The following is a 23,625-nucleotide window of genomic DNA, read 5'->3' on the forward strand; positions in this document are numbered from 1 at the left end:
TAATAACGGGAACTGAACCCAGAGCCTCACATGTACTAGGCAAGCACTTCATTGCTGAGCTTCATCCCTCATTCAATTTGGATTCCTTTTTAAAATTTGTTTCATCACTCAGAATTCTCCATTTTTCCCCCTAATACAAGCAAGCCCATGGTGAATTGTGAGTGAAATAGAAAATATGCAGCTGGTTTTGTTCCCAAGTAGGGAGATGATGAGGCTCAGTCTCTACTTAGCCAGAAACAAATGACCTTTAAGTGAAGGACAAGAAAACTATCTTTTCTAGAAAGTTGCTAAAGCATTTAGGATCCTGAGCAGGAGTCTTGGGTGCCACCCAAATTCTGAGTAGGTGCATCAGCCTCTTCAGGTAATACAGACCCAGCTTCATACTTTCTCTGAAAGAAAGAAGGCATAGTCAATTCCAGGCTTGATCAGAGCACCACCTGCAGGTCATGTGTCTTCACAGCCTCCAGCAGCTGCTCTTTCCCTCTGAACTCTGCATCTTCCTCTCTCCCCATCCTGGACCTGGCAAACAGGCTGGTCATTGGAGACCTCAAGCCAGCTGGTTAGTGCGTGGGAAAGGAAAATGCTAGAGGTAGTGATTGCCATAGGCTTGAGAAAAGGAGCAGGAAGGACTGTATAAAAGCCAGAAAGCAAAATGGCGAGGCTGGCAAATTTCTCTGAAGGTGGCTCCCAAGTGACTGGAAAAGGGGAACATTCTGAGGAAGGAGTCTTAGAAGACAAGATCTACTAAGTGAGCTCAAGCCAAAAGTCCTTTGTTTAGGCAGATCTAGAAAAAAACCCACCCATTCACCTCTGAATCTGGCAACCCCAGGCTTCTTGGATTATTTTAGCTTCTACTCCAAGGACTGGCCTTTGATTTGTTCCCACATATCTGCCAGACCAGGATTTGTACTGATTGCCCAACTTGCTGGCAGGCCCTTCCTGTGGTTCCAAAGACCTGTCACTATTACCTTGCTATTTTGAAAATGAATTTTACTACGTTTTTCAAACCAAAAGAATAAGAATACAAAAAGATCAACAGAACATTAATCACCTTAACAAGAGATTACTGAAAGAGAGGAAGAAACAGACTCCTGGGAGCCTTGAGATGAGAGCAAGGCTGCCATTTACTGAACTCTAACATGCCACCAAATACTGAGAAAGACCTGGCTTTCCTGAGGTCCTGGAGGCCTGCATAAGGACTTTCTGGCAGGGCTTAGAAGCAAGGGCCAGAAAGAAGATAATTATCTGTTCTGATTGAGAGAGACACGAAGAGGATGATAGGAGGAGCTGGATCACCACATGGTGCTCTGAATCATGAAACTGCCTTCCTTTTGCATGATCTCTAAGTAGCCAATCAGTACTCAGAAGACGGATGCTATAAGAACAACAGAGTCTTTGACACGTCAGAGACTACTAACAAAGACAGAAGAGAAAAAAGAAAGTTTGGCTTATTGTTGCAAGAAAAATGCTCAGCTTCTTGGCTGTCCTCTGAGCTTTAGGCTCAGGAGCTCCATTAATTTGAAATACTAAGAAAGGCAAAATTGGGGCTGGAGAGATGGCTCAGGGATTATGAGTACTGGCTACTCTTGCAAAGGACCCAGGTTTGGTTCCCAGCACCCACATGACAGCTAATAACCCTCTGAAGCTCCATTTCCAGGGGATCCAAAAGCCTCTTCTGGCCTCTGTGGGCATTGCACACACAGGTCCACTTACATACATGCAAGCAAAACACTCAAGAAAAATTTTAAAAATCGCCAGGCATAGTGGTGCAGGCCTTTAATCCCAGCACTTGGGAGGCAGAGACAGGTGAATATCTGTGAGTTCAAGGCCAGCCTGGTCTACATAGTGAGTTCCAGGCCAGCTGAGACTACAGGGAGACTCTGTCTCAAAAAAACCAAAAAAAAAAAAAAAAATCAAAACATAATTAAAAAACTAAATAAAGGAAGGAAGGAAATTTTTCAGGTGTGGTAGTACACACGTTTAATCCCAGCACTCAGTAGGCAGAGGCAGGTGAATCTCTGTGACTTTCAGGCAGCCTGGTCTACATAGTGAGTTCCAGGATAGCCAAGGCTATATAGTGAGACCCTGTCTCAAAAAAAGAAAGGGAAGATAGAAAATGGCAAGAATGTCTTCCAAGTCCTGCCACTTCAAATCAAGAGGTACTCCTTCGTGTTGCCATGCCAGCTCAGTGTTGTCACTCCCAGAGTGCCTTTTCTACTCGTGCTCCCTTTTCAGGACTAAGCAGAAAGGGCTCAGAATTTCTTCAGAGCAGACCTAGGGCTAGAGCCAGCAATCCAGATAGTTCTGTAGGACCTCTGCAGGTCTTGGAGGAAGCAGCTTCTTAACCTACTCCCTGTGGTTGTTTAACACTGGTGTGGAAGCAGAGCTCACCCCTGACAGATTTGTGCTCACTGCCAGCTTTCCCCTCTTAGTCATAGCTGAAATCCTGTGTCCCTCCCACTCCACAGCCTTAGGTTCTGTTGTTTGTCTCTTTCTCTCTTGTAGGTTAGTTATACTAGTAACAAGATTTTTTTGAGGCAGGGTCTCACTGTGTAGTCCTGACTGGCCTAGAACTCACTGTGTAGACCAGGCTAGCCTCAATCTCATAGAGATACTCTTGCCTTGCCACCTGACTTTTTTTTGTTTTTTATTTTGTCTTTTTTTTTTTTTTCTTCTGGAGCTGAGGACCGAACCCAGGGCCTTGTGCTTGCTAGGCAAGTGCTCTACCACTGAGCTAAATCCCCAACCCCAAGAAAAGAAATCTTTTTGTTTTTTAAAAAGCATTAAGCTAGACTTTTTTTTTTTTCTGGGTCTTTTTGAGACAGGGTCTCCCTGTAGTCCCAGCTGTCCTGGAACTCACTATGTAGACCAGGCTGGCCTTGAATTCACAGAGATCTGCCTACCTCTGCCTCCCAAGTGCTGGGATTAAAGGCGTGCGCCACCACACTCAGCAAATTTTTATTTATTATTTTTTTATTTTATGTGTATGTGTATATTGCCTGCATGTAGGTAAGTGCACCCATGTTGTGCAATGCCTGGGGAGGACAGAAGAGGCTGTTGGATCCCCTGGAACTGGAGTTATGGACAGTTGTTAGCTGCCATGTGGGTGCTGGGATTCGAACCTGGGCCTTCTACAAATCAAGTCAGTGTTCTGAACCGCTGAGCCATCTCTCCAGCCCCTTAAGCTAGACTTTTACGTTTATTTAAATGTATTCTTATTTGTTTTTTGTTTGTTTGTTTGTTTGTTTGTTTTCTTCTTTTTGAGACAGGGTCTCCCTGTAGCTCCAGCTGTCCTGGAACTCACTATGTAGACCAGGCTGGCCTCAAACTCACAAAGATCTGCCTGCCTCTGCCTCCCAAGTGCTGGGATTAAAGGCGTGCACCACCATGCCCAGCCCTTAAATGTATTTTTAATATTTTATTGATTCTTTTGAGAATTTCATATAATGTATTTGATCATATTCATATCCTGCCCCTATCATTTCTCAGATCCTCCTCCACCTCCCTACTCCCTGCTCACTTCATGTCCTCTATTTAAGGCCTACTGAGTCTAATTTGTGTTCCCCAAATGCTCTTGGGTGTGGGTCCAGTCCCTGGAACCTGGCCAACCTACCTGGAGTCACACCCATAAAGAAAACTGACTCTCTCCGTGTAGCTATAACTTGCCAATAGTTCCTCAGCTAGGGCTGTGGCTTCTTGCCCCCATAACCTCTCCATGCTGGGTTCTGTTGGGCCTTGGTTTGCACAGGTCTTGTGCAAGCTGTCACAAATGCTGTGGGTTCATATGTGCAACTGCCCTGTTGTGTCCAGAAAACATGGTTTCCTTGTATTCATTCACCACCTCTGGCTTTTAAGGTTTTGTGCCCCCTCTTCTACAATGATCTCTGAGCCTTTAGAGGAAAGGTTGTGATATGAGTGTCCCATTTAGGGATGAGCACTCTGCAGTCTCTTTTTCTCTGCATGTTAACCACTACTGGGTCTCTGTTAGCTGAAATCTGCTACAAGAAGAAGCTTCTCTGGTGAGAGTTGATAGATGTGTTAATCTGTGGTATAACAAGTCATTAGTAGTCAGTTTAATACTATCTCCATTTAGCAGAATAATAGTATTAGGTTCTCCCCTGCAGCTTATGACCTGTCTAGCCACAGTTTCCTGACCCTTATAACAAACTAGGTATGGTTGCACTTGAGGGGTAGAGGCAAGAAGATCCCCCAGTCTAAGGTTAGCCTAGGCTACATAAGACCCTGTCCCTCCCTTGGGAGTCAGAGGCAGGTGGATCTCTGAGTTCAAGACCAGTCTGGGACTACAGGGAGACCCTGTCTCAAAATAAATAAATAAATAAATAAACAAAATAAATAAATTTTTTTTTCTGGGAGGGGGAACAGGTTCTCTCTATCTATCCCTGGTTGACCTCAAACTCATAATCTTCCTGCCTCACCCTCATAAATATGAGGACTAGAGTTTGGATCCTTAGCACCCATGTAGAAAGCTAGGCACTGTAATCCAAGCACTCGGGCGATGGAGACAGAGGGATCCCTGAAACTTGCTGACCAGCCAGTCTAGCTGAATCTGTAAGCTCCAGGCTAACAAAATAAATAAATAAGTAAATAGGTAGAGGGTGATTGAGGAAGATAACGGACATAAACCTTTGACCTCCACACCCATGCCCATATATGTGTGCACACACACCCTCCAAAAAAAGCAAAGCTTCTAGAAGTGAACCCAGTTCTGTATGTGTTTAACAAGTACTCCAAGTTAACTTTGATACATGTTTAAGTTTGAGAAGAACTTGTTTTACCATTAGAGTTGTAGAAAGGAGCTTGTTAAAACCAAGTTATGGGCAACATTCTTAGGTAGCTCAAGAAACCAGTGGGTTAGGGGACTGGTGAGAAAGCTAAAGTCTCTCCAAGCAATCTATAGACAGGCTGTCTCCCCTTTCACCATCATTTAATCTATCCCTTTTTGCTGGAGCAGATCCTGCTCATGAGGGCACAGCAGAGGGCATGGAGAACATGGCAGATGCTGTCACTCATGCCCGTTTTGTGGGCACAGATCCTGCCAGCGATGAAGTTGTCCTGATGAAAATCCTTCAGGTAAGTGGGAGGGAAGAACAATTAGGCTAATGGCCAAGGGTTGGTGCTGCTGACTCTCCTTACCTCATTCTGTCCGCAGCACGAAGCTGTGTTTTGACTCCACTGGGGCTTAGAGACTGACTTTATTTCCAAACAAGCAGCTCAGGTACTCAGAGTAAAAGCTTTTTGTAAGGAAAATAATTAAGAGCTTTAAATGAATTGCTATCAAATACCAGAAGCCCTTAATACATTTGTACATCTGGCAGAGTGTATCTATATCATCCATCTGTTAGGTTTGTGGGCTAGAGATGGAATGAGTTATTAGCTATGTCAGAGTCCTGCAGAGTGAAGAAACAGTTCCCTGGTCAGCTCATGGAAGTCTCTACTTTCAGGCTGAATGAAGTAAGGCTAGCACTTGTTTAATTTTTTTTTTTTTTTTTTTTTTTTTTAAAAAAAAAAAAAAAAAAAAAAAAAAAAAGAGGACGATAAATCTTTCACTGTGATATATCAAAATAATATTTTTTTTTTTTTTTTTTTTTTGAGACAGTCTCTTGTGGCAGCTAAGGAAGAACTCTTGATCTTCCTGTTTCAACTTCCAAGTGCTGATTTTACAAGTGTGCACCATCATGCCCAGCTCTGAGGTCAGCATTCTTGCTAACTTTTCTTTTAAAATGCAACCCTAAAATCAGACATGGTAGTGCATACCTATAATCTCGGTACTTGGGAGACTGAGGCAGGAAGACTATAAATTCTAGCCCAGTCTGGGCCAAAAAAAAAAAAAAGGCAACAGGTGGGGAGAGACTCACACCTAGGCTGGGCACATAGCTTAGTGATAGAGCACTTACCTAGCATGTGTGAAGCACTGGACTTGAACTCCAGCACCATATTAAAGAAAAAAAAAAAGATAAAGGACTGAGAAGCTAGCTCAGTCTGTATCTGCCTGTCTTGCAAGCATGAGGACCTGTGTTTGATCCCCAGCACCCAGGTAAAAAGCTGGGAGTGATGGTGAGCACATTTGTAATTCCAGCACCAGCAAAAGAGACGGGAGAATCCCTGGGGCTTGTTGGCCAGCCAGTCTAGCCTGATTGGTGAGCTCTAGGCCAATGAGAGACACTGTCTCAAAAGAAGCTGGACTGCATTTCTGAGGTTAATACCCAAGGTTGTCCACACACACATTTTAAAAATAATAATAATAATAAAATAATTCACCCTTGGAGTGCTTTCCTAGGAGACTGAAGGAACACTAGGTGCCTTTTCTGCCTACAGGTAAACTTTACCTAGCCTATTTTGTTGATCACAGTGTCTCTTTCTTCCTTGTAGGTTCTCCGGACTCTGTTGCTAACCCCAGCGGGTACCCACTTAACCAATGAATCTGTATGTGAGATTATGCAGTCTTGCTTCCGGATCTGCTTTGAAATGAGACTCAGTGGTAGGTGCTTGAATGCACACTCTTTAACCACTCCTGGGTCCTGGGACCAGTATCCAAGTATGTATACGGGATGCTGTCTTTAAACCCCAAAGAGATGGGATTTCTCCATCATATCTACCTTGGGGGAGCCTTAGGGATTTTGTGATGTTGTAAAGCTAGAATAGAGATCTCAACCCATTATGTCAGGGTAGGCGTGAGGTTGAATCTTAGACTGACTCAGTTCCAGAACCAAATCTCCTCCCTTAAGGTTTCTGGGATTGACACCAGTGGATAACTGGAGAAAACCCATCTATTGTGCCTACTTTTTCTTGACTCAGTAGTACCACCTAGTGGTTCAGTAAAGTTATGACTACCAGAGTGAGCTGGAGCTGGTTTTAATAAGTTTGGCATAATCCTTGGTAAACACAGTTTGGAGGGGAGTCTGCTCTGAGAAGTCTCCTGATAATAGCACAGCAAGTGATGACACCTGTGTTATTTGTTTTTGCCCGTGCAGAGTTATTGAGAAAATCCGCAGAGCACACTCTCGTAGACATGGTGCAGCTGCTCTTCACAAGGTAAACCTGCTGCTGTTTGCTTCTGCCTGGCTGCCCAGCCCTCTTGAGTCTGCCTGCTTCCACATAGCCACTTTAGGGACCTGGCCATCCCCACAGCCACATCAGAAGCCACTGGGATTATGGATAGGAGTAGTTCTTTGGGCTCAGGGTTACTGAACAAGGGAAAAGGAAGAGAAAGCTTCTGTGGCCTTGGGGAGGCAGAGGGTTGTTTAATCTCTGTTTCCCAAACTTGTGTCTGTTTCTGTGCAGGTAGCATCTGGGTAAGGGAACCTAGAGAGGATACTAAACTTAAGACAGCCTGGAACAGGGTTGCTGAGCTTCCAGAGCTCTGCTGGATTTCTGTGAATGAAGGTCAAGGCTAGAACAACCAACAGTTGTAAAAGCTACTTAACTAGCCCTTTTTTTGCCCGGGTCTGTCCTGATTTTAGTAGTTAAAAGTTCCACATCCTGGCAAATCCCTCAGCCCCAGACAAACCATGATTGCTGATTATCCTAGGAAAGGCCCCTCATCCTAGAGCCTGAAAAGCCTTTTCGTCCTAGACCTAATTGCCTATTTCCTATACCTTCTTTGCTAGACTCATTTTGAGAACTGAAGCCATTTTTTTAATATTTTATTATTTTTTTATTTTATGTGTATGCATGTATTGCCTGCATGTAGGTAAGTGCGCCTATGTCGTACAATGCCCAAGGAGGACAGAAGAGGCTGTCAGATTCCCTGGAACTGGAGTTACAGATAGTTGTTAGCTGCCATGTAGGTGCTGGGAACCAAACCTGGTCTTCTGCATATATGTTAGCACATCCATGTCATGCAATGCCCACAAGGTCAGAAGAGGGCGTCAGATCCTCTAGAACTGGAGTTACGGATGGTTGTTAGCCACACGTGGGTGCCAGTAACCAAATCCAGGTCCTCTCAAGAGCAGCCAGTGTTCTTAACTGCTGAGCCATTTCTCCGGCCCCATGAAGCAATGATTTTTTGGGGGGAGGGGGGCTTCTTTTTGAGACAGGGCCTCCCTGTAGCCCCAGCTGTCCTAGATTCACTATGGAGACCAGGCTGGCCTCGAACTCACAGAGATCCGCCTGCCTCTGCCTACCGAGTGCTGGGATTAAAGGCATGCGCCACTACGCTCAACTGAAGCAATGATTTTTAAACCTCCCAATTCATTTATTTTTGCTTTCAGACTTATAGATAATAATCTCTATTCTCTACATATTAAACTGTCCTTAGACCCTGCTTCAAAGAGTTTCTTACTCCATGGGCTCAAATATACTGATTTTAAAGCATTGACCTAGCTGAGTGTGGTAGTACATGCCTTTGAACCCAGCACTCTGGAGGCAGAGAGAGAGGCAGATCTTTAAGATTGAGGCCAGCCAGGTCTACATAGTGAGTTCCTGGCCAGCTGGGGCTACAGGGAGATCCTATCTCAGAAAACAAACAAAAACCAACATTGACCTGCCTTTTACTCCTTTCTCTATACCTGATCTCTTGGTGTTTTTAAGATGCAGGTTACCCTATCTCTATCTCTTGGTATTCAGCAGTACTTTCCAAGTATGTAAAGAGCCTCCATACTCCAAGAGTGCTTAGTCACTCTGCTCCAGTGTTTACTTTCTTGGTCTATGCCATACATACCCCAATTCCTATGGCTCTGAAGCTCTGAAAGGGGTGGAATTAGCCTGTTTATCTATCTAGTTTTTCATAAGTCTAAGAGACAGAGATATTCTGGGCTAGGATAGCTTCAGCTCTGACTGACATGGAGGAGGACATTTATCATGTCCCTAAAGGCAGTCTGTGGCATTCTCTATCCTATAGGTTACCTCAGTTTAAAGAAGAACCCAAGAGCTATGTAGGAACCAACATGAAGAAGGTAAGATTTGAGAGTTCATCTGCTATTCCTTGTCCAAGCCTCCTTAACTTCCAAATTTCAGTACTATGGGATACTGTTGCTTAGTAGCAAAGACATGCTTTTGCCCTAAATAGGTCTACTTGTAATCTATAAATAGTTGTTACTTACTCCTTCAGTGAGAAATATAATCTCTCCCATACACCTCTCCTTCTATATAACCTTTCCTTTCTGGCCTGTCTTTTTTGACCCACCACATATGCTGATGAACCATGGAAACTGGATAAGGATTATTAGGCTGGGCTAAAAATGCATGTTGACAAAGATGAAAGTCTGGCCATCCCCTTGTGGCTCAGCCTTGTCAGCAAGTAAGAGTCCTAGAGAGGCCATGCCCCAGATCCTTCCCTATGAGTGGGTAAGACTGGGCTTGTGCAAGCTCTAGTCTCTGTTGAAGAGCTAAATCAAGCTAGACTCTAGCTCAAGGGTTCTTAAATTGCTAGACAAGAATGGTGGTCAGAAGGATGGCCTCTTTCTATCTTAAACTGAAGCTCAGGACTTCAAAGACCTCTGATGAGGTTCTACCCATGGACATGAACCTTGACTATGTGGTGCATGCACCTGACCTGCCCTTGTCCTCTACCATCCATCCCCATTCCTGCCCTGTGCCCTGTTGGCGCGTGTCTGAATTTATTTCATTCTGTTTAAATCATGCGTTTGCCTGTCTTTCACAGATTTCTCCATGTCTCCTCAACAAACTGGAGCTAAGTAGTGGGGAGCAGACCAAAGCCCTGAACCAATTAGAGAGGGTACTACTCTTTAAGAACCTCAAGGTCTCTTTCCCTCTCCTTCTCCCTCTCCCTCTCCTTTCCCTCTTTTTATTTATTTATTTAAATGTTTATTTTTTATATGTAATACTGGGTCCCATTTCTATTGCTCAGAGCAAAACTTACCCACCCTAGTAACACAGCTTGGCTTTCAAAGTTGCATGTGTTTGTAGCTTTGCAGTACTGGGAATTCACTGGGAGCTCTGGTTGCCTGGAGACAGAAGGAAGTCTGAAACATCATATAGTCACATAGAAAACCTAGAGAGCCTGGGTCCTGCTGTCATCTTGTGGGAAGGCTTAAGATCCACTATTTCTAGGGAAACTACAGGGACCTCCAAGCAAGACTCTTCTATCTTCTACTCTCTCCCTGTCTCAGAGCTGGTGTAGAGAGCTTAAGCATAGTCCTTGAGTCCTGGATACCGGGCTGTGTTGGTGGGGAAGGTAGTCCATCTAGTGAGGGTCTTTTATTTCTTGATTACATTAAAAGGATCATTCTAAGGTTTAGAACTCTACATTCATAGAAAGGAACCGAAATTTTTAAGACCTGCAAGATACCCTCTGTCCTTTAATTCAAAATGTAGGGGAGTTTAGGGCCCAGAGTACAAACTAAAGATTACCCTGATCTCGTATTCTTACCTTAGAAAGAAGAGGAAGAGAAAGGAATAGTGGCTAAGTTAACCATCACAAGAATATGTATGCTAGAGGTGTAGTTGTAAACATTCAGGTCATTGAAGATAAAATAACTCTGTGTGTGTGTGTGTGTGTGTGTGTGTGTGTGTGTGTGTGTGTGTGTGTTCCCTAGCTACAGCTGTGTCTGCGTCCTATTTGAAAATGCATTGTCTTGAGTTTTGTATGTTTGCATAGTTTCAAATTTCAACTCTCTTCAGTGGCTAGCCAGCATGTTGCCATGATTATTAATGCAGGATCTGTAATGTTTTGTAAAGCTGCTGCTCTCCCTTGGAATATAACATTGTATAGATAAGGGGGTATAGCATTCCATGAACACCTGCTGCCCATGCTGCACCTTAGAATATGAGGACAGGAAGCATAGCAATACTTTTCAAAGAGAGGCATTTGGGAGAACTGCTACACTCTAGGCTTCTATACCAGTCAAGAGGCCAAGAACACTCACTGAAATGACCTAATTGGAGCTAGCTTTGCAGAAGACAGAGGGAAAACAGGAAAGACTAATTCTTATATGGAAGGGACATCAATGACTGATTGTCATTCTCAGTAGAAGTAGGACTGATCCAGAGGAGCCTCATGGAAAGAAGGGTTATCTCATAAACCTTTAGTTGTTAGTACTTTCCTGAGCTCTGACAGTGGCTAGTAAAGCCAGGTATGTCCTTGTTTGTTCATTGATCTCTTGGGCTTCTTGCTCTCTGTATGTTTGTCCTATTCTTCTCCCAGATTTTTTTTTTTTTTTTTTTTTTTTTTTTTTTTTGTTGTTTTTGTCCTTTTTGTTTTTTTTTTTTTTTTTCCCCAGATTTTTTTTTTTTTTTTTTTTTTTACTATTTATGTAATCTACCTGAGCTTCATGGTTACTGGAGAGAGAGCATCCTTCTGATTCCTCTTTAGCCACAGAAGCTCAGTTTTAGGCAAATGACTGCAGGCATTTGGAGATGGAGGGACAAGAAATGTGAATCCAATGTGAAGCTGTTCCTTTGTTAAGAACTGGAGGAAAGGCTCAGTTTGGGGGCCTTGCTCCTGTATTGGAAGGAGATTTGGGTAAGGAAAGAATTATGTTTTCTAAGCAAGGGATCAAAAGCTATCAAAGTTCTGAAAGTAGGAGAACTTGAAGAAAGGATCCTGTCTCCAAATATATGAAGAAATTGAACAGATCCTTTAAAATTGCATCTAGGGATCCTGAGGATGGAGTTCACATGGTAGAATCCTTGCCTATTATTCACAAAGCCCTGGATTTGATCCCCAGCACCATATAAATGGGGTGTAGGGGCTCACACCTTAATCCCAGCATTTGGGAGGTGGAAGCAGGAGAGCCAGAAGTTCAAGATCATCCTTGGCTTCCTAGTGAGTCTGAGACTAGCTTGGGTTATGTGAGGCCCTATCTAAAAAATAATAGTAAAATAAAAGAAATAAAATGCATCTAGGAAGAACAGCAATAAGAACAGGAGATCTCAGTATATCAAAATTGGGAACAGCAGGATGAAAGACTCTCCCTCCTTCACAAATAAATTGGGATATAACTCTTTAGTGAATTAATCTTTGACAAATTTGGTATAGAAATTCCAGAGTAAGAGTTGTATTTATGGTCTATGTCCCCATCCATGCATTAGTAAGAAAGCTATGAATCTAGACAAGGAAGGAAGAGGTGCTCATAGTTGGACACAAACTAGAAATAGGAGGCTGCTCTACAGAGTGACTGAGGAAGAAAGCTCAGGAGTCCATGGGCCTGTAGATTTAAGACTCTGGACAAAAGTGCCCCTGCCCTTACCCTGTCTACAGGAGGGTCATGCATCATGTACAGTACAACAGGATTGCCTGTTGAATGTGACAGGACCCAGGGAAGCAGAGTGATAAGTGTGACAGCTGGCTATACTAGTGACAATCCAGAAGCAGACTGTTACCTTCTATATGTAGGCCACATGCCACTCCAGTAAGTGGCAAATGTAGAGGCATGGGAATGTAGTCTGATGATCTAGATTTCTACTTTAGCACAGATATGGGGTAGAAGCTGTTTTCTAGGAACCAGAAGGACTAAGTAATGAGACATTTCTAGGGATAATATCTTAGTTTGAATACTTTTTTAGTCTGGGTGCTAACAAGGTATGATTTTTCCAGCTGAAAATGAGAGCAGGAGGCATGAGTGATTCATCCAAGTGGAAGAAACAGAAAAGATCCCCCCGGCCTCCACGTCATATGACCAAAGTCATATCCAGTTCAGAGCTGCCCACCCCAAATGGAGCCACTTTATCCTCTAATCTTAATGGTGCGTGCCCTGGATTGCTTCCTCCGATTAGAAGAGATGGAAAGCAAAGACCCTTCTTTCTCAGGGATTTGAAATGGAAAGCCAACCAACTGAGGGGCTTTGACCTTTCTGTTGAGAGCAGAAAGGAAAACTCTAGATCAAATCAAACCATGACTGTTCAACAACTCTACAGTGACTTGAGATTGCTCTCCTTTCAGAGGAACTGTCACTGCTCTAGAGGCATTCACAGATGAGCATTCAGTCAGGAGCAGAGGCCCTGGTGCTCTGGAGGGCATATTTTAACCCATAGAGTCTATCTTGTCCTTCAAATTTCATTTACTTTCTTGTCAGGTGGCATGCCTTTCATTGATGTGCCCACATCCATCTCTTCTCCAAGTTCAGAAGCTGCCTCAGCAGTGGTCAGTCCCTCTACAGACAGTGGTCTGGAATTCTCCTCCCAGGCTACCTCCAAGGAGGACCTCACTGACCTGGAGCAAGCTGGCTCTCCAAGGGAAAACACAACTGCAGAGCCTGGGAGTAATGAGATAGGGGTTTCCGATCAACTCGATCCTCAGGTATTACTGATTTCTAAAGACCCCTCTCCAGTCTTCTGCTGTGAGAATTGATTTGGTCTTTTGGGTCCTTGTATCCAAGCCTTGACTCATAAGAAGGTTGGGATAGGGAGTTCTTCCCTATTTCCCACAATTAATTGTGTTGCCCAGAAAACCTACAGCTTGACTCACTGTGAAAAGCAGATTTGTCAAGGATGAATACAGGTAGTATCTGCAAGAGGGAGGGAGATGGCCATGCCTTTTACCCAAAGGTAATAATCTATATCCTAAACCTATAAGAACCTCTGCACCTCTAGGGTTCTGGTCACTGCAGATGAGTGATGTCTGGGATGTTTTCTGAGTCATCTTATTCCTTCCCTGAGCTATCTTGTATTGATTCATAAATCAACTTGGAAGACAGATATTTGAGGGGACTAAATTCTAAGTTGCCCTTGCCTCATTCCTTTTTCTATATCTAACTGCTGCTGATCGTAGCAGGAAGGAGCCCATGTGGAAAAAGCCCAGTCTGCATCAGTGGAATCCATCCCTGAAGTGTTAGAAGAGTGTACATCCCCTACTGACCACTCTGACTCTGCCTCTGTCCATGACATGGATTATGTCAATCCCCGGGGTGTGCGCTTTACACAGTCCTCCCAGAAAGAAGGTGAGTACTCTCTGGAAGGCTCTGTTCATTCACCTGCCCCATCCTACCCTCTAAACTGCTTGAGCCTAGACCAGCTTAGATAAAGGCAACTACTACCTATGAGCCCATTTCCTAGGCAAGAAATGGAATCAAGCCATAGAACTATTCACATGGATGGAGCCTTTCCCTAAGTTATACAGAGAGGAAGTTTGGTGAACCTATAAAGAGAGACTTTTTTTTTTTTGGCTTCTTTTCAGTTTATTGCATGAAGGAGTTACACTAGTCCAAGTTAAAAGTGGACCCCAAATGGTTACATTATACAAGCTGTGAGGTTTTTAAACTTGTGACAAGGGACAGAAGGGAAATTCTACTCATTGCTAGGAAATCCTCACTTAAGCTTCAGAGAGCCACGAGCACTTCAAACCTATGAACCTTCAGCTGATTATCCTTAGTTAGTCCTGTCTCTATCAGGAACTGGCATATGTTCTTGCACTGGTCAATCTATAGCTGAATTACTTCTCCATATTCTGGATACTCAATTGAAGTACCATTGCAGGCAAATTTGTTCTTAACCACCTTCACTAGTTTCTTTTTATCATAATCATCAGTGATCCCTTGGACAGTAGTAAGGGTCTTCCTGCCTTTTGTCTGTTGAATTCTTATATGGACATAATCCTCAGTGCCAGCAGGAAGCAGGTCATCACCCTTACTTGCATCAGCAAAGGGGTCAAAAAGAGTAGAGGTTCTGGATAGTCGACATACAATATGATTTCTTTTCCTCCATGGAAACAGCCTGTGGAAGGCAACTGCAGGAGAGGGTTGGGGATGGGAAGCGAGGTGGCTTGAGGGGGAGGCAGGTGAGTACTCAGTGGTGGCTCAGTGACTAGGGCTGGAAGCTTGGGACTTTTTTTTTTTTTTCTTGGTCTTTTTGAGACAGGGTCTCCCTGTAGCCCCAGCTGTCCTGGAACTCACTATGTAGACCAGGGTGGCCTTGAACTCACAGACATCCGCCTGCCTCTGCCTCCCAAGTGCCGGGATTAAAGTCATGTGCCACCACACCTGGCTGAAAGCTTGGGACTTTTAACCAAGATAACTTAATTCTGGGTCCATCCAACAAGTGAAGCTATTCTGTCACCTTCCTACTGTATGTAGGCAATGGATCCTTTTCCTTAAAAACATGGCTGCCCATGCCTGTAACCCTAGCATTGAGGGATAGAGACAGGTGGATCCTAAGAGCTTGCTGGCCAACCACCCTAGCCAAAACAGTGAGTTTCTGGTTCAGTGAGAGACCCCCATCTCAAGACAGTAAGGTAGAGAGCAATAGATGAACGTGGCCAACATCCTACTGTGACCTCCACATATATATGCATGGGCATGCACACCTGCATACTGCACATGCATGCACCCCCTCATACATACCACCTCCAAACACTGCACACACCACACACACAAATAAAATAAATTGCCATGGATAACACAGAGCAGACTAGGCTTCACTAGCAGGCTGGTTATTTCTAAGTAATCCTACTCTCCTCACTGTCCCAGGTACAGCTTTGGTTCCCTATGGTCTTCCTTGTATCCGTGAGCTCTTCCGCTTCCTTATCTCCCTCACCAATCCACACGACCGCCACAACTCAGAGGTCATGATTCACATGGGACTGCATTTGCTGACAGTGGCCCTTGAGTCAGCTCCTGTAGCCCAGTGCCAGGCTCTCTTGGGGCTCATCAAGGATGAGATGTGCCGCCACTTACTCCAGGTAAGACTAAGCTGCTCAGAGACCTTGGTTAGTTTCAAGGTTGAAAAGCCAGGAAAGCACCATGACTACTGATCCCAAGAAACCATCCCCCTCCCATTTGGTCAGGAGTTATAAGTAAAAAGGAATGGCTAAATCAAGAACTCTCTTAGAAACCCAGAAGTGGTGGTGCATGCCTATAATTCCAGAATTTGTGAGATAGAGGCAAGAGGATAAGGCGTTCAAGATGGTATGGTTTTGAAGCCAACCAGAGCTACATGAGAGACTGTCTTAAAAAAAAAAAAAAAAAAAAAAAGCATAGTCCCAGTACTTGTGAAGCAGAGGCAGGCAGATCTCTATGAGATCAAGACCAGCCTGGTCTACACAGTGAGTGCCAGGCCAGCTGGGGCTACAGGGAGACCCTGTTTCAAAAAGACAAAAACAAGGGCCCGGGCATGGTGGCTCACACCTTTAATCCCACCACTTGGGAGGCAGAGGCAGGAGGATCTCTGTGAGTTCAAGGCCAGCCTGGTCTACATAGTGAGTTCCAGGACAGCTGGGGCTACAGGGAGACCCTGTCTCAAAAAGACCCCCCCCCAAAAAAAAGACCAAAAAAGGCGAAAAGCCAGGGTTGGCACATAAGGAAAAAGAGTCTTCCAAGCCTCTGGAAACTTGCTCATATGACCTTACAGCAATGTTGACAGCATGCATAAAACCCATGCAAACTCAGGCCAGGAAAAAAAAAAAAAAAAAAAAACATCATAGAACTGGGGAAATGGGCAGGAGCCCCCAACATTAGCAAGGAGCTATTGGCAGCTGATTACTGCAGGGTGAGGAAGAGTAGATCTTCTTTAAGGGAGGGACTCTAGATAGGCTAACTAGACTCACTCCACTGGATGAACTCACACTGAGGGACATCTGGGTATACACCCTTGACTCAGTAGGCCTTAACATATATGACAGAATGCATGAAATCCAGTCGGGGGAGGGGGATATAGGGGAATGTGGACAGGGGAGGGGGTATAAATATGATTAAGATGTATGAAATGCACAAAAACTCAATAAGAAAATCTACATTGAAGGGGAAAACAAAGCAAACAACAACAAAAGCAAGAGTTCCCTTAGAGAACTGGCCCTCTGTTACTTTTAGTTTGCTCTCCTTCTCTTGACCTCCTACTCTCTGATCTCCAGCTACTCAGTGTGGAGCGGCTGAATCTTTATGCTGCTTCCCTGCGAGTATGCTTCTTGTTGTTTGAAAGCATGCGGGAGCACCTCAAGTTCCAATTAGAGGTACGTTTTTTGATGTTGGAAGTTTTTTTTTTTTTTTTTTTTTAAGGGGGATTTTCGTTTTCATTTGTATTTCCTTTTCAGTGGCAGCTAGCTCAATCATGCTATAGTGATAGATATTTGTGAGTTTCCTATAGAAGATTTTTTTTGCCTCTATACTTTGTTTCATTGCCCAGGCTCGGTAGAATAGTTGAAAGGATTCCAGACAAGACTAATTGGCTGTAAAGTGGGAGAACCTGGTGCTGGGTGTGATGGCTCATGCCTGAAATCCCAGCACTTGGGAGGCTGAAGGAGGAAGATTGCCATGAGTTCAAGGCCAGCTTGGACTACATAGTTTTCAGGCAGCGTGGACTACATAGTTTTCAGGCAGCCTGAACTACAGAGTAAGACCCTGTCTCAATAAATGCATAAATAAATGACAAAAGTGGAAGAACTCAAATATGAGGACTGACAGGTAACCTCACCATGAATGGGAACGGCTCTTCTGCCTAGCAGTTCCTCTTATAAATCAGTCCACCATTGCTGCTAAATTGCCAAAACAGCCTCTAAATAAGTCTAGGATAGGCTCTTATACACAGTACAAAAAAAGGAAAATAAGCAAATTCTTTGAGACTGGGCATAAGAACAAGAGCTAGGCCTTTTTGTCCATCATGGAGACAGAGAGGGTATTATATTGTTGAGGAATGAGTACCTTCAGGTATCTCTTAATGCATGTCTCCTGGATGAACTTCTGCTTCCTGTTTAATGTTCTTCCCGTCCAATTTGCTCTTCTTATCTGTAATCTTTTCCCCACTCAAATGGCAATCAGATGTACATCAAAAAGCTAATGGAGATCATCACTGTTGAAAACCCCAAGATGCCTTACGAGATGAAGGAGATGGCACTAGAGGCCATTGTGCAGCTCTGGCGTATCCCCAGCCTTGTCACCGAGCTCTACATCAATTATGATTGTGACTACTACTGTTCCAACCTCTTTGAGGACCTCACTAAGCTGCTGTCCAAGGTGCTGAAAACTCTCATTTGCCTCTAGAAAGAAGCTCTATTAAGGAAATCTCCCTAATGGTAGTAATAATGGTACAGGGAGGGGATTCAGAGATGGGGAACAGGAAGAAGAAATGCATTTGTAAGGGCAATGGAGAAGTTGTAAGTTTTTGGATTTTTGGAAAAATAATTAGGTAAAGTATTTTCTTCTACCCTCAAGTTTAATGGATCTGTTTACTTTCCAGAATGCTTTCCCCGTGTCTGGTCAGCTCTATACAACACACCTACTGTCTCTTGATGCCCTGTTGACAGTTATTGACAGCACTGAGGCTCACTGCCAGGCTAAAGTCCTCAATAGCCTCACCCAGCAAGAGAAGAAAGAAATAACCAGACCCAGCTATGAGGCAGTAGATGGCACCCAAGAAACTAGCAATTGTGAGAGGCATCTCTTATTTTCTTTTTCTTTTCTTTCTCTTTTCCCCTCTCTTCCTTTCCCCTCCTTACTTGGTCTTGCATTTGTTCCATCAGTGCTGGTGCCCTATATAGGAGCATATAGCTCTTCTCATCCTGGGACTCAACCTCATCTGTGGTACTTCCTACCTATAAGGCTTAATGTCTTTTCTTCTTACCAGCTGAGAAAACAGCCAGTGATGGGAAAGCCACAGGCATGACCCTAGATGCCCCAGGCCTGCATCTTCCAAGTGGAGGATGGCTGTCAACAGAACATGGGAAGCCAGGATGCAGCAATCTGGAGGAAGCTGGTGACTCTGGGGGTGGGTACTCAGTGTCCATAACCCTAAACCCATTCAACTAGAGGGCTTAGAGAGAGAGAGAAGGAGGCGAACAGAGTGGCCTGAGGTCATGCCTGAATAAGCCCTAGCAGCTCACCTTGTTTGAACCCCAGAGAAAGGAAATGAAACATTTGAAGTTGCAGAAGGTAGAACTTCCAGCAGGTAGGAGACTAATGAGGACAAGAACATTTCTGAGGTTCCTCCTTGTCACTGGAGAGAGCTTGGGAAGAGTTAGTGACCTTCTAAGAGGTCTTATGACTGTTTCTGTCTTCTTTCCTAGGTGACAAAAAGTTTACCAGGAAGCCACCTCGATTTTCCTGTCTTCTGCCAGATCCAAGGGAGCTAATTGAGATTAAAAATAAAAAAAAGGTACATGCATCAATATATTCCTCAAAGTTCAGCTTCTTTCCACCCCTGTGTGGTGTCCTCTGTAAGGTTTCTATTGCAGTGGATGAGGATGAGGGAGATCTTAGCAGCTTGTTTTACAACTTCTTGTGATATGGAGGCTGGCTTGGTCTACATAGTGAATTCTAGCTATCTGAGGCTACAGAGAGACCCTGTGTCAAAACAATAAAACAAACCATGTCCTAAGAGCTCATTAGGTAGCCAGCTGTGGGCTATAGTATTCTCTGGCCTGGCCTTATCTGACTTGAGGGTAAGGTAACTTCTGACACCTCTAATCTTTCCCTTTTAGCTGCTCATCACTGGCACAGAGCAGTTCAACCAAAAACCAAAGAAAGGGATCCAGTTTCTTCAGGAGAAAGGCCTCCTCACCATCCCAATGGACAACACAGAGATAGCCCAGTGGCTCCGAGAGAACCCTCGACTAGACAAGAAAATGATTGGAGAGTTTGTGAGTGACCGCAGAAACATTGACCTGTTGGAGAGTTTTGTGAGGTGAGGGAAATATAAGTAATCAGGTATAAGTGATGGGGATTCTAGTATAGCTCGGTGATAGTGTGCTCAGTTAGCATACATGAAACCATAGGTTCAATCTCTAGTTTCACACAAAGAAGGAGAAATGCAGGAGAGGGGAGAGGAAAAAAAAAAAAAGAAAGGAAGGCAGAAAGGAAAAGAAAGAAATGTCTGCAAGGCCAGAGCATTCTTCTTTCCAAGTAGTCTCTATCAGTTTCTGCTGATGACCACTTCACATACTCTGCCTCTTCCCAAGATTCATATCTGTTGGACCTGAAAAGGACTAAAGCTTTAAGAGCCCCCTCCTGTGTCCTGATTGAAAGCATTGCAAATGGGGTAGAGCAAGGTTCTAAAGAGTGAGGTTTCTAGGCAACAGCTTTGCTAATGTGGTAAGTGCTAAAAGGTTGGGGTTTTTGTTAGGAATGGCTAGAGAGAACATCCTTTTCAGAGCTATTATCCTCTTCTGTTCCAGTAGGAGAAAGTTAAGGAGACTGTGACTAACAGAGTCCAACCTATGCAATTTCCATACCTTCGGCCTCTTCATTTTGTTTCCTTTCTCTGCAGCACCTTTAGCTTTCAGGGTCTGCGGCTTGATGAAGCTCTCCGCCTCTACCTGGAAGCCTTCCGTTTGCCTGGGGAAGCACCAGTCATCCACAGATTGCTGGAGGCATTCACAGAGCACTGGAGGGTGAGTCTGAGTATCAGAAGCTAAGTCCAGCATCCCATGTCAGTTTGAGGGCTTCTGTATCTTCTCAACTAAAAACTGGAGCTTTTGTCTCCTAAGAAGGCTGAGAGCTACTAGTGGTGAAAGCATATCAATGGGCTTTCAATGGACCAACCAACTTCTGTTAAGGAGTTGGCAAAAGCTTGGCTACTTTCTTGGTGATACCTCCTCTATGTACCAGCACTGATCAGTGGATTGGTAGTGAGGGTGTAACTGGCCAGAAAAAGACATTGACACAGATGGGGGTCTTTGCTTTTTCAGAAGTGTAATGGCTCCCCATTTGCCAATAGCGATGCTTGCTTTGCCCTGGCCTATGCCGTCATCATGCTTAACACTGACCAGCACAACCACAATGTTCGCAAACAGAATGCACCCATGACCCTAGAGGTAAGCTTGGGTCCCAACCAAGATAGAGAAGCTCCAGCACAACTTTGGAAGTTGCCAGAAAGACAGATTTCCAGTGTCCATGGGGAACAGGGTTCTGTCAAGGGAATCCGGGAGAGCTTACTAATTCAAAAGAGGAACTGGATTGGAGAGTTGGGTTCTTTCACTTAATTGTTTCCAAAGTCCTATTCATCACAGACTCAAAGAGTTTCTTGGGTAGGATACAGCATTGACACAGGAAAAACTTATTGACTTACCTGTAGGAGTTTCGAAAAAACCTAAAAGGTGTGAATGGAGGCAAGGATTTTGAGCAAGACATCTTGGAAGACATGTACCATGCCATCAAGTGAGTATATATGGAGAATAATGCAGCATCTCTATTATAAGAAACACATTGCTTCTTTTTCTAGTTTTTAGACTGCAGTGATTCATCTGTCCTGGATTTAGCCTTGAAACTTAGATGAACAGCCTTCTCTCTACCAACTTTTTTTAATTGTTGTTTTGCTTTTTTGTCTTTTTGAGCCAGGATCTTCCTGTAGCCCCAGCTGGCCTGGAACTCACTATGTAGACCAGGCTGGCCTTGATCTCATAGAGATCCGCTTTGCCTCTGCCTTCCAAGTGCTGGGATTAAAGGTGTACACCTCCATGCCCAGCTCATTTCTTTAGAAAAACCTGAACAATATTGGGAATGTAGTATTCCAAGCTTAGGTCCAAACGAACTGACCCTCCTGTGTGTGTGTATCTGTGTGTCTGTGTGTTGCTGGGAATTGAAACCAGAGCAGAAACTAAACATGTGCTTTATCACTAAGCTACATCCCCAGGCCAGACCATTTCTCTTAGGTATCATGACCCTATTTCCTGAACTTAAAGCAGCTGTTTTTTGTATGTTTTGTTCTTGTTACATTGGCTTTATTTTTAAAATTCTATTTTGTAGTATTAGCTTCCTTTTATTGGTATTCTTGAATATACTATTCATTCAATAAATGAGTTAATGAATTTCAAAAAATAAAAAGCTGCTGATTTTCCTGTAGAGCTTACAAGATGCATTCTCTAATTGGTTAAAAAATAATAATAATAAGACAGCCGGTAGAGGGTAAGACTTAAGTCAGAGATAGTTCTGTTGTTGTTGTTGTTGTTGTTGTTAATATTATTATTATTTTGAGATAGAGTCTCACATAGCCCAGGCTGGACTCAAACTCACTATGTAGCTGAGTCTGACCTTGAATTCTTGATCCTCTTTGCCTTAGCCTACCAAGTGCTGTATTATAGGCCTGTGTCACCTCGCTCGGCTTAGTTTTTTATTAGAAATCAGAAAAGGTAGAATTGTTTACCCTCTCTACCCAGAAGGAATATGAGATCTTAGTACAGATCTGGAGACTCTACAAGTAAAGAGAGGACTTAGAGATTATGAATTCTTTCTTTCTCCCTGGCCCCATCAATGGGTAGGAAACAGATTGCTTAACTGCAGTTTTGATGGCTTCATATTGATAGATGTCTGTATAGGTGAAGCCCCTTTTCCTAGTTTGGAACCAGTCATGTTCACAGTAATGTACCTTATTCTTCCCTTACCTTCTGACAGGAATGAGGAAATTGTGATGCCTGAAGAACAGACAGGCTTGGTTCGTGAGAACTACATGTGGAATGTGCTGCTTCATCGAGGGGCTACCCCTGAGGGCATATTCCTTCGTGTGCCTCCTGGCAGCTATGATCTTGACCTCTTCACTATGACCTGGGGCCCCACTATTGCTGCTCTCTCTTATGTCTTTGACAAAAGCCTTGAGGAGACCATCATCCAGAAAGCCATCTCAGGTTTCAGGTAACCTGGTCTATGTCTTCACATCCTTCCACCTCTCTACATCAACATACTTGCTTCCATGCTTCTTTGACTCTTGCTCTTACTTTCTTAGAAGGGAATTTCTTCTGGTTTTCTGGAGGGATACTGAACCTTGGGAAATCTCAGTCTTAAACTGGGTTAAGGGGACTGGAGAGATAGCTCAGCAGTTAAGAACACTGGTTGTTCTTGAGGAGGATCCAGGTTTGGTTCCCAGAATCCACATGGCAGCTAACAATGTTGTGTTAATAACTCCAGTTCCAGGGGATCTGACACCCTCTTCTGATCTCCATAGGAACTGCATACATGTGGTACACTTACATACATGCAGGCAAAGCACTCACACATAAAATAAAAACAAGCAATTTTTTTTTTTTTTTTTTTTTTGGTCTTTTTGAGACAGGGTCTCCCTGTAGCCCCAGCTGTCCTGGAACTCACTGTGTAGACCAGACTGGCCTTGAACTCACAGAGATCTGCCTGCTTCTGCCTCCTCTGAGTGCTGGGAATAAAGGCATGTGCCACTACGCCCCAGCAATAAGTAAATTTTTTTAAAAATTTAAAAACAAACAGGGTTGGTCTGGGCGTGGTGGTGCACGCCTTTAATCCCAGCACTCAGGTGGCAGAGGCAGGCAGATCTCTGTGAGTTCAAGGCCAGCCTGGTCTATATAGTGATTTCTAGGCCAACTGGGGCTATAGGGAGACCCTGTCTTAAAAAGACCAGAAAAAAACAGAGGGTTAAAGTTTCTTTCTGGGACCCATTGGGAAAGAACCAATGGAAGCCTTAGGGGCTTGAAAGGGATGCTTGGCATTCCAGTGACTCTCTTTCTGTGACGGGGGTGACATTACAGGAAGTGTGCCATGATCTCCGCCCACTATGGCCTCAGCGATGTGTTTGACAATCTCATCATCTCTCTGTGCAAATTCACAGCTCTCAGCAGTGAGGTGAGTTGGAGTAGGAACTGTGCTTGGAGTTCCAAAGGTGAGCCCCTCAGCCATGGAGCCATCATGTCTACATCTACCCCCTTGACTACACCAAAGTTTAGGCTATTTTTATCTTGCATACTCTGAATAGTGTCACTTAATGTAATGGGATGGGGAGGAGATGCAATAGGAAAGACCTTAACCAGGTTAACGTTTCCCA

General features: G+C 43.9%; 1 protein-coding gene and 1 pseudogene across 5 annotated transcripts in view; one reads left to right on the top strand and one right to left on the bottom strand.

Moving 5' to 3' along the window:
• The window catches only part of Gbf1 (golgi brefeldin A resistant guanine nucleotide exchange factor 1), a 155,877-nt gene that overhangs the window by 115,964 nt on the left and 16,288 nt on the right, over positions 1-23,625 (top strand). For 3 of the 5 annotated variants that reach the window (XR_003851507.1, XM_008845636.2, XM_008845638.2), the window contains exons 5-23: positions 4,973-5,091; positions 6,391-6,499; positions 6,993-7,053; positions 8,861-8,915; positions 12,518-12,665; positions 12,996-13,219; positions 13,691-13,859; positions 15,384-15,595; positions 16,763-16,861; positions 17,667-17,861; positions 18,085-18,274; positions 18,472-18,612; positions 18,911-18,999; positions 19,325-19,527; positions 20,110-20,233; positions 20,531-20,656; positions 20,917-20,999; positions 22,233-22,469; positions 23,333-23,426. Coding sequence is in view for 4 of the 5 variants with exons in the window: in XM_008845636.2 (XP_008843858.1) it covers positions 4,973-5,091; positions 6,391-6,499; positions 6,993-7,053; positions 8,861-8,915; positions 12,518-12,665; positions 12,996-13,219; positions 13,691-13,859; positions 15,384-15,595; positions 16,763-16,861; positions 17,667-17,861; positions 18,085-18,274; positions 18,472-18,612; positions 18,911-18,999; positions 19,325-19,527; positions 20,110-20,233; positions 20,531-20,656; positions 20,917-20,999; positions 22,233-22,469; positions 23,333-23,426 (2,678 nt within the window). In the remaining variant the exon portion in view is untranslated. The remainder of the gene's footprint in view (positions 1-4,972; positions 5,092-6,390; positions 6,500-6,992; positions 7,054-8,860; positions 8,916-12,517; positions 12,666-12,995; positions 13,220-13,690; positions 13,860-15,383; positions 15,596-16,762; positions 16,862-17,666; positions 17,862-18,084; positions 18,275-18,471; positions 18,613-18,910; positions 19,000-19,324; positions 19,528-20,109; positions 20,234-20,530; positions 20,657-20,916; positions 21,000-22,232; positions 22,470-23,332; positions 23,427-23,625) is intronic. The other 2 variants (XM_008845637.2, XM_008845639.2) reach the window with 1 other exon arrangement.
• On the bottom strand, positions 14,238-14,598 carry LOC108491425 (annotated as a pseudogene).

Source organism: Nannospalax galili, unplaced genomic scaffold, assembly GCF_000622305.1.
Source record: "Nannospalax galili isolate Female #2095 unplaced genomic scaffold, S.galili_v1.0 scaffold161, whole genome shotgun sequence".
Lineage (NCBI taxonomy): Eukaryota > Metazoa > Chordata > Mammalia > Rodentia > Spalacidae > Nannospalax > Nannospalax galili.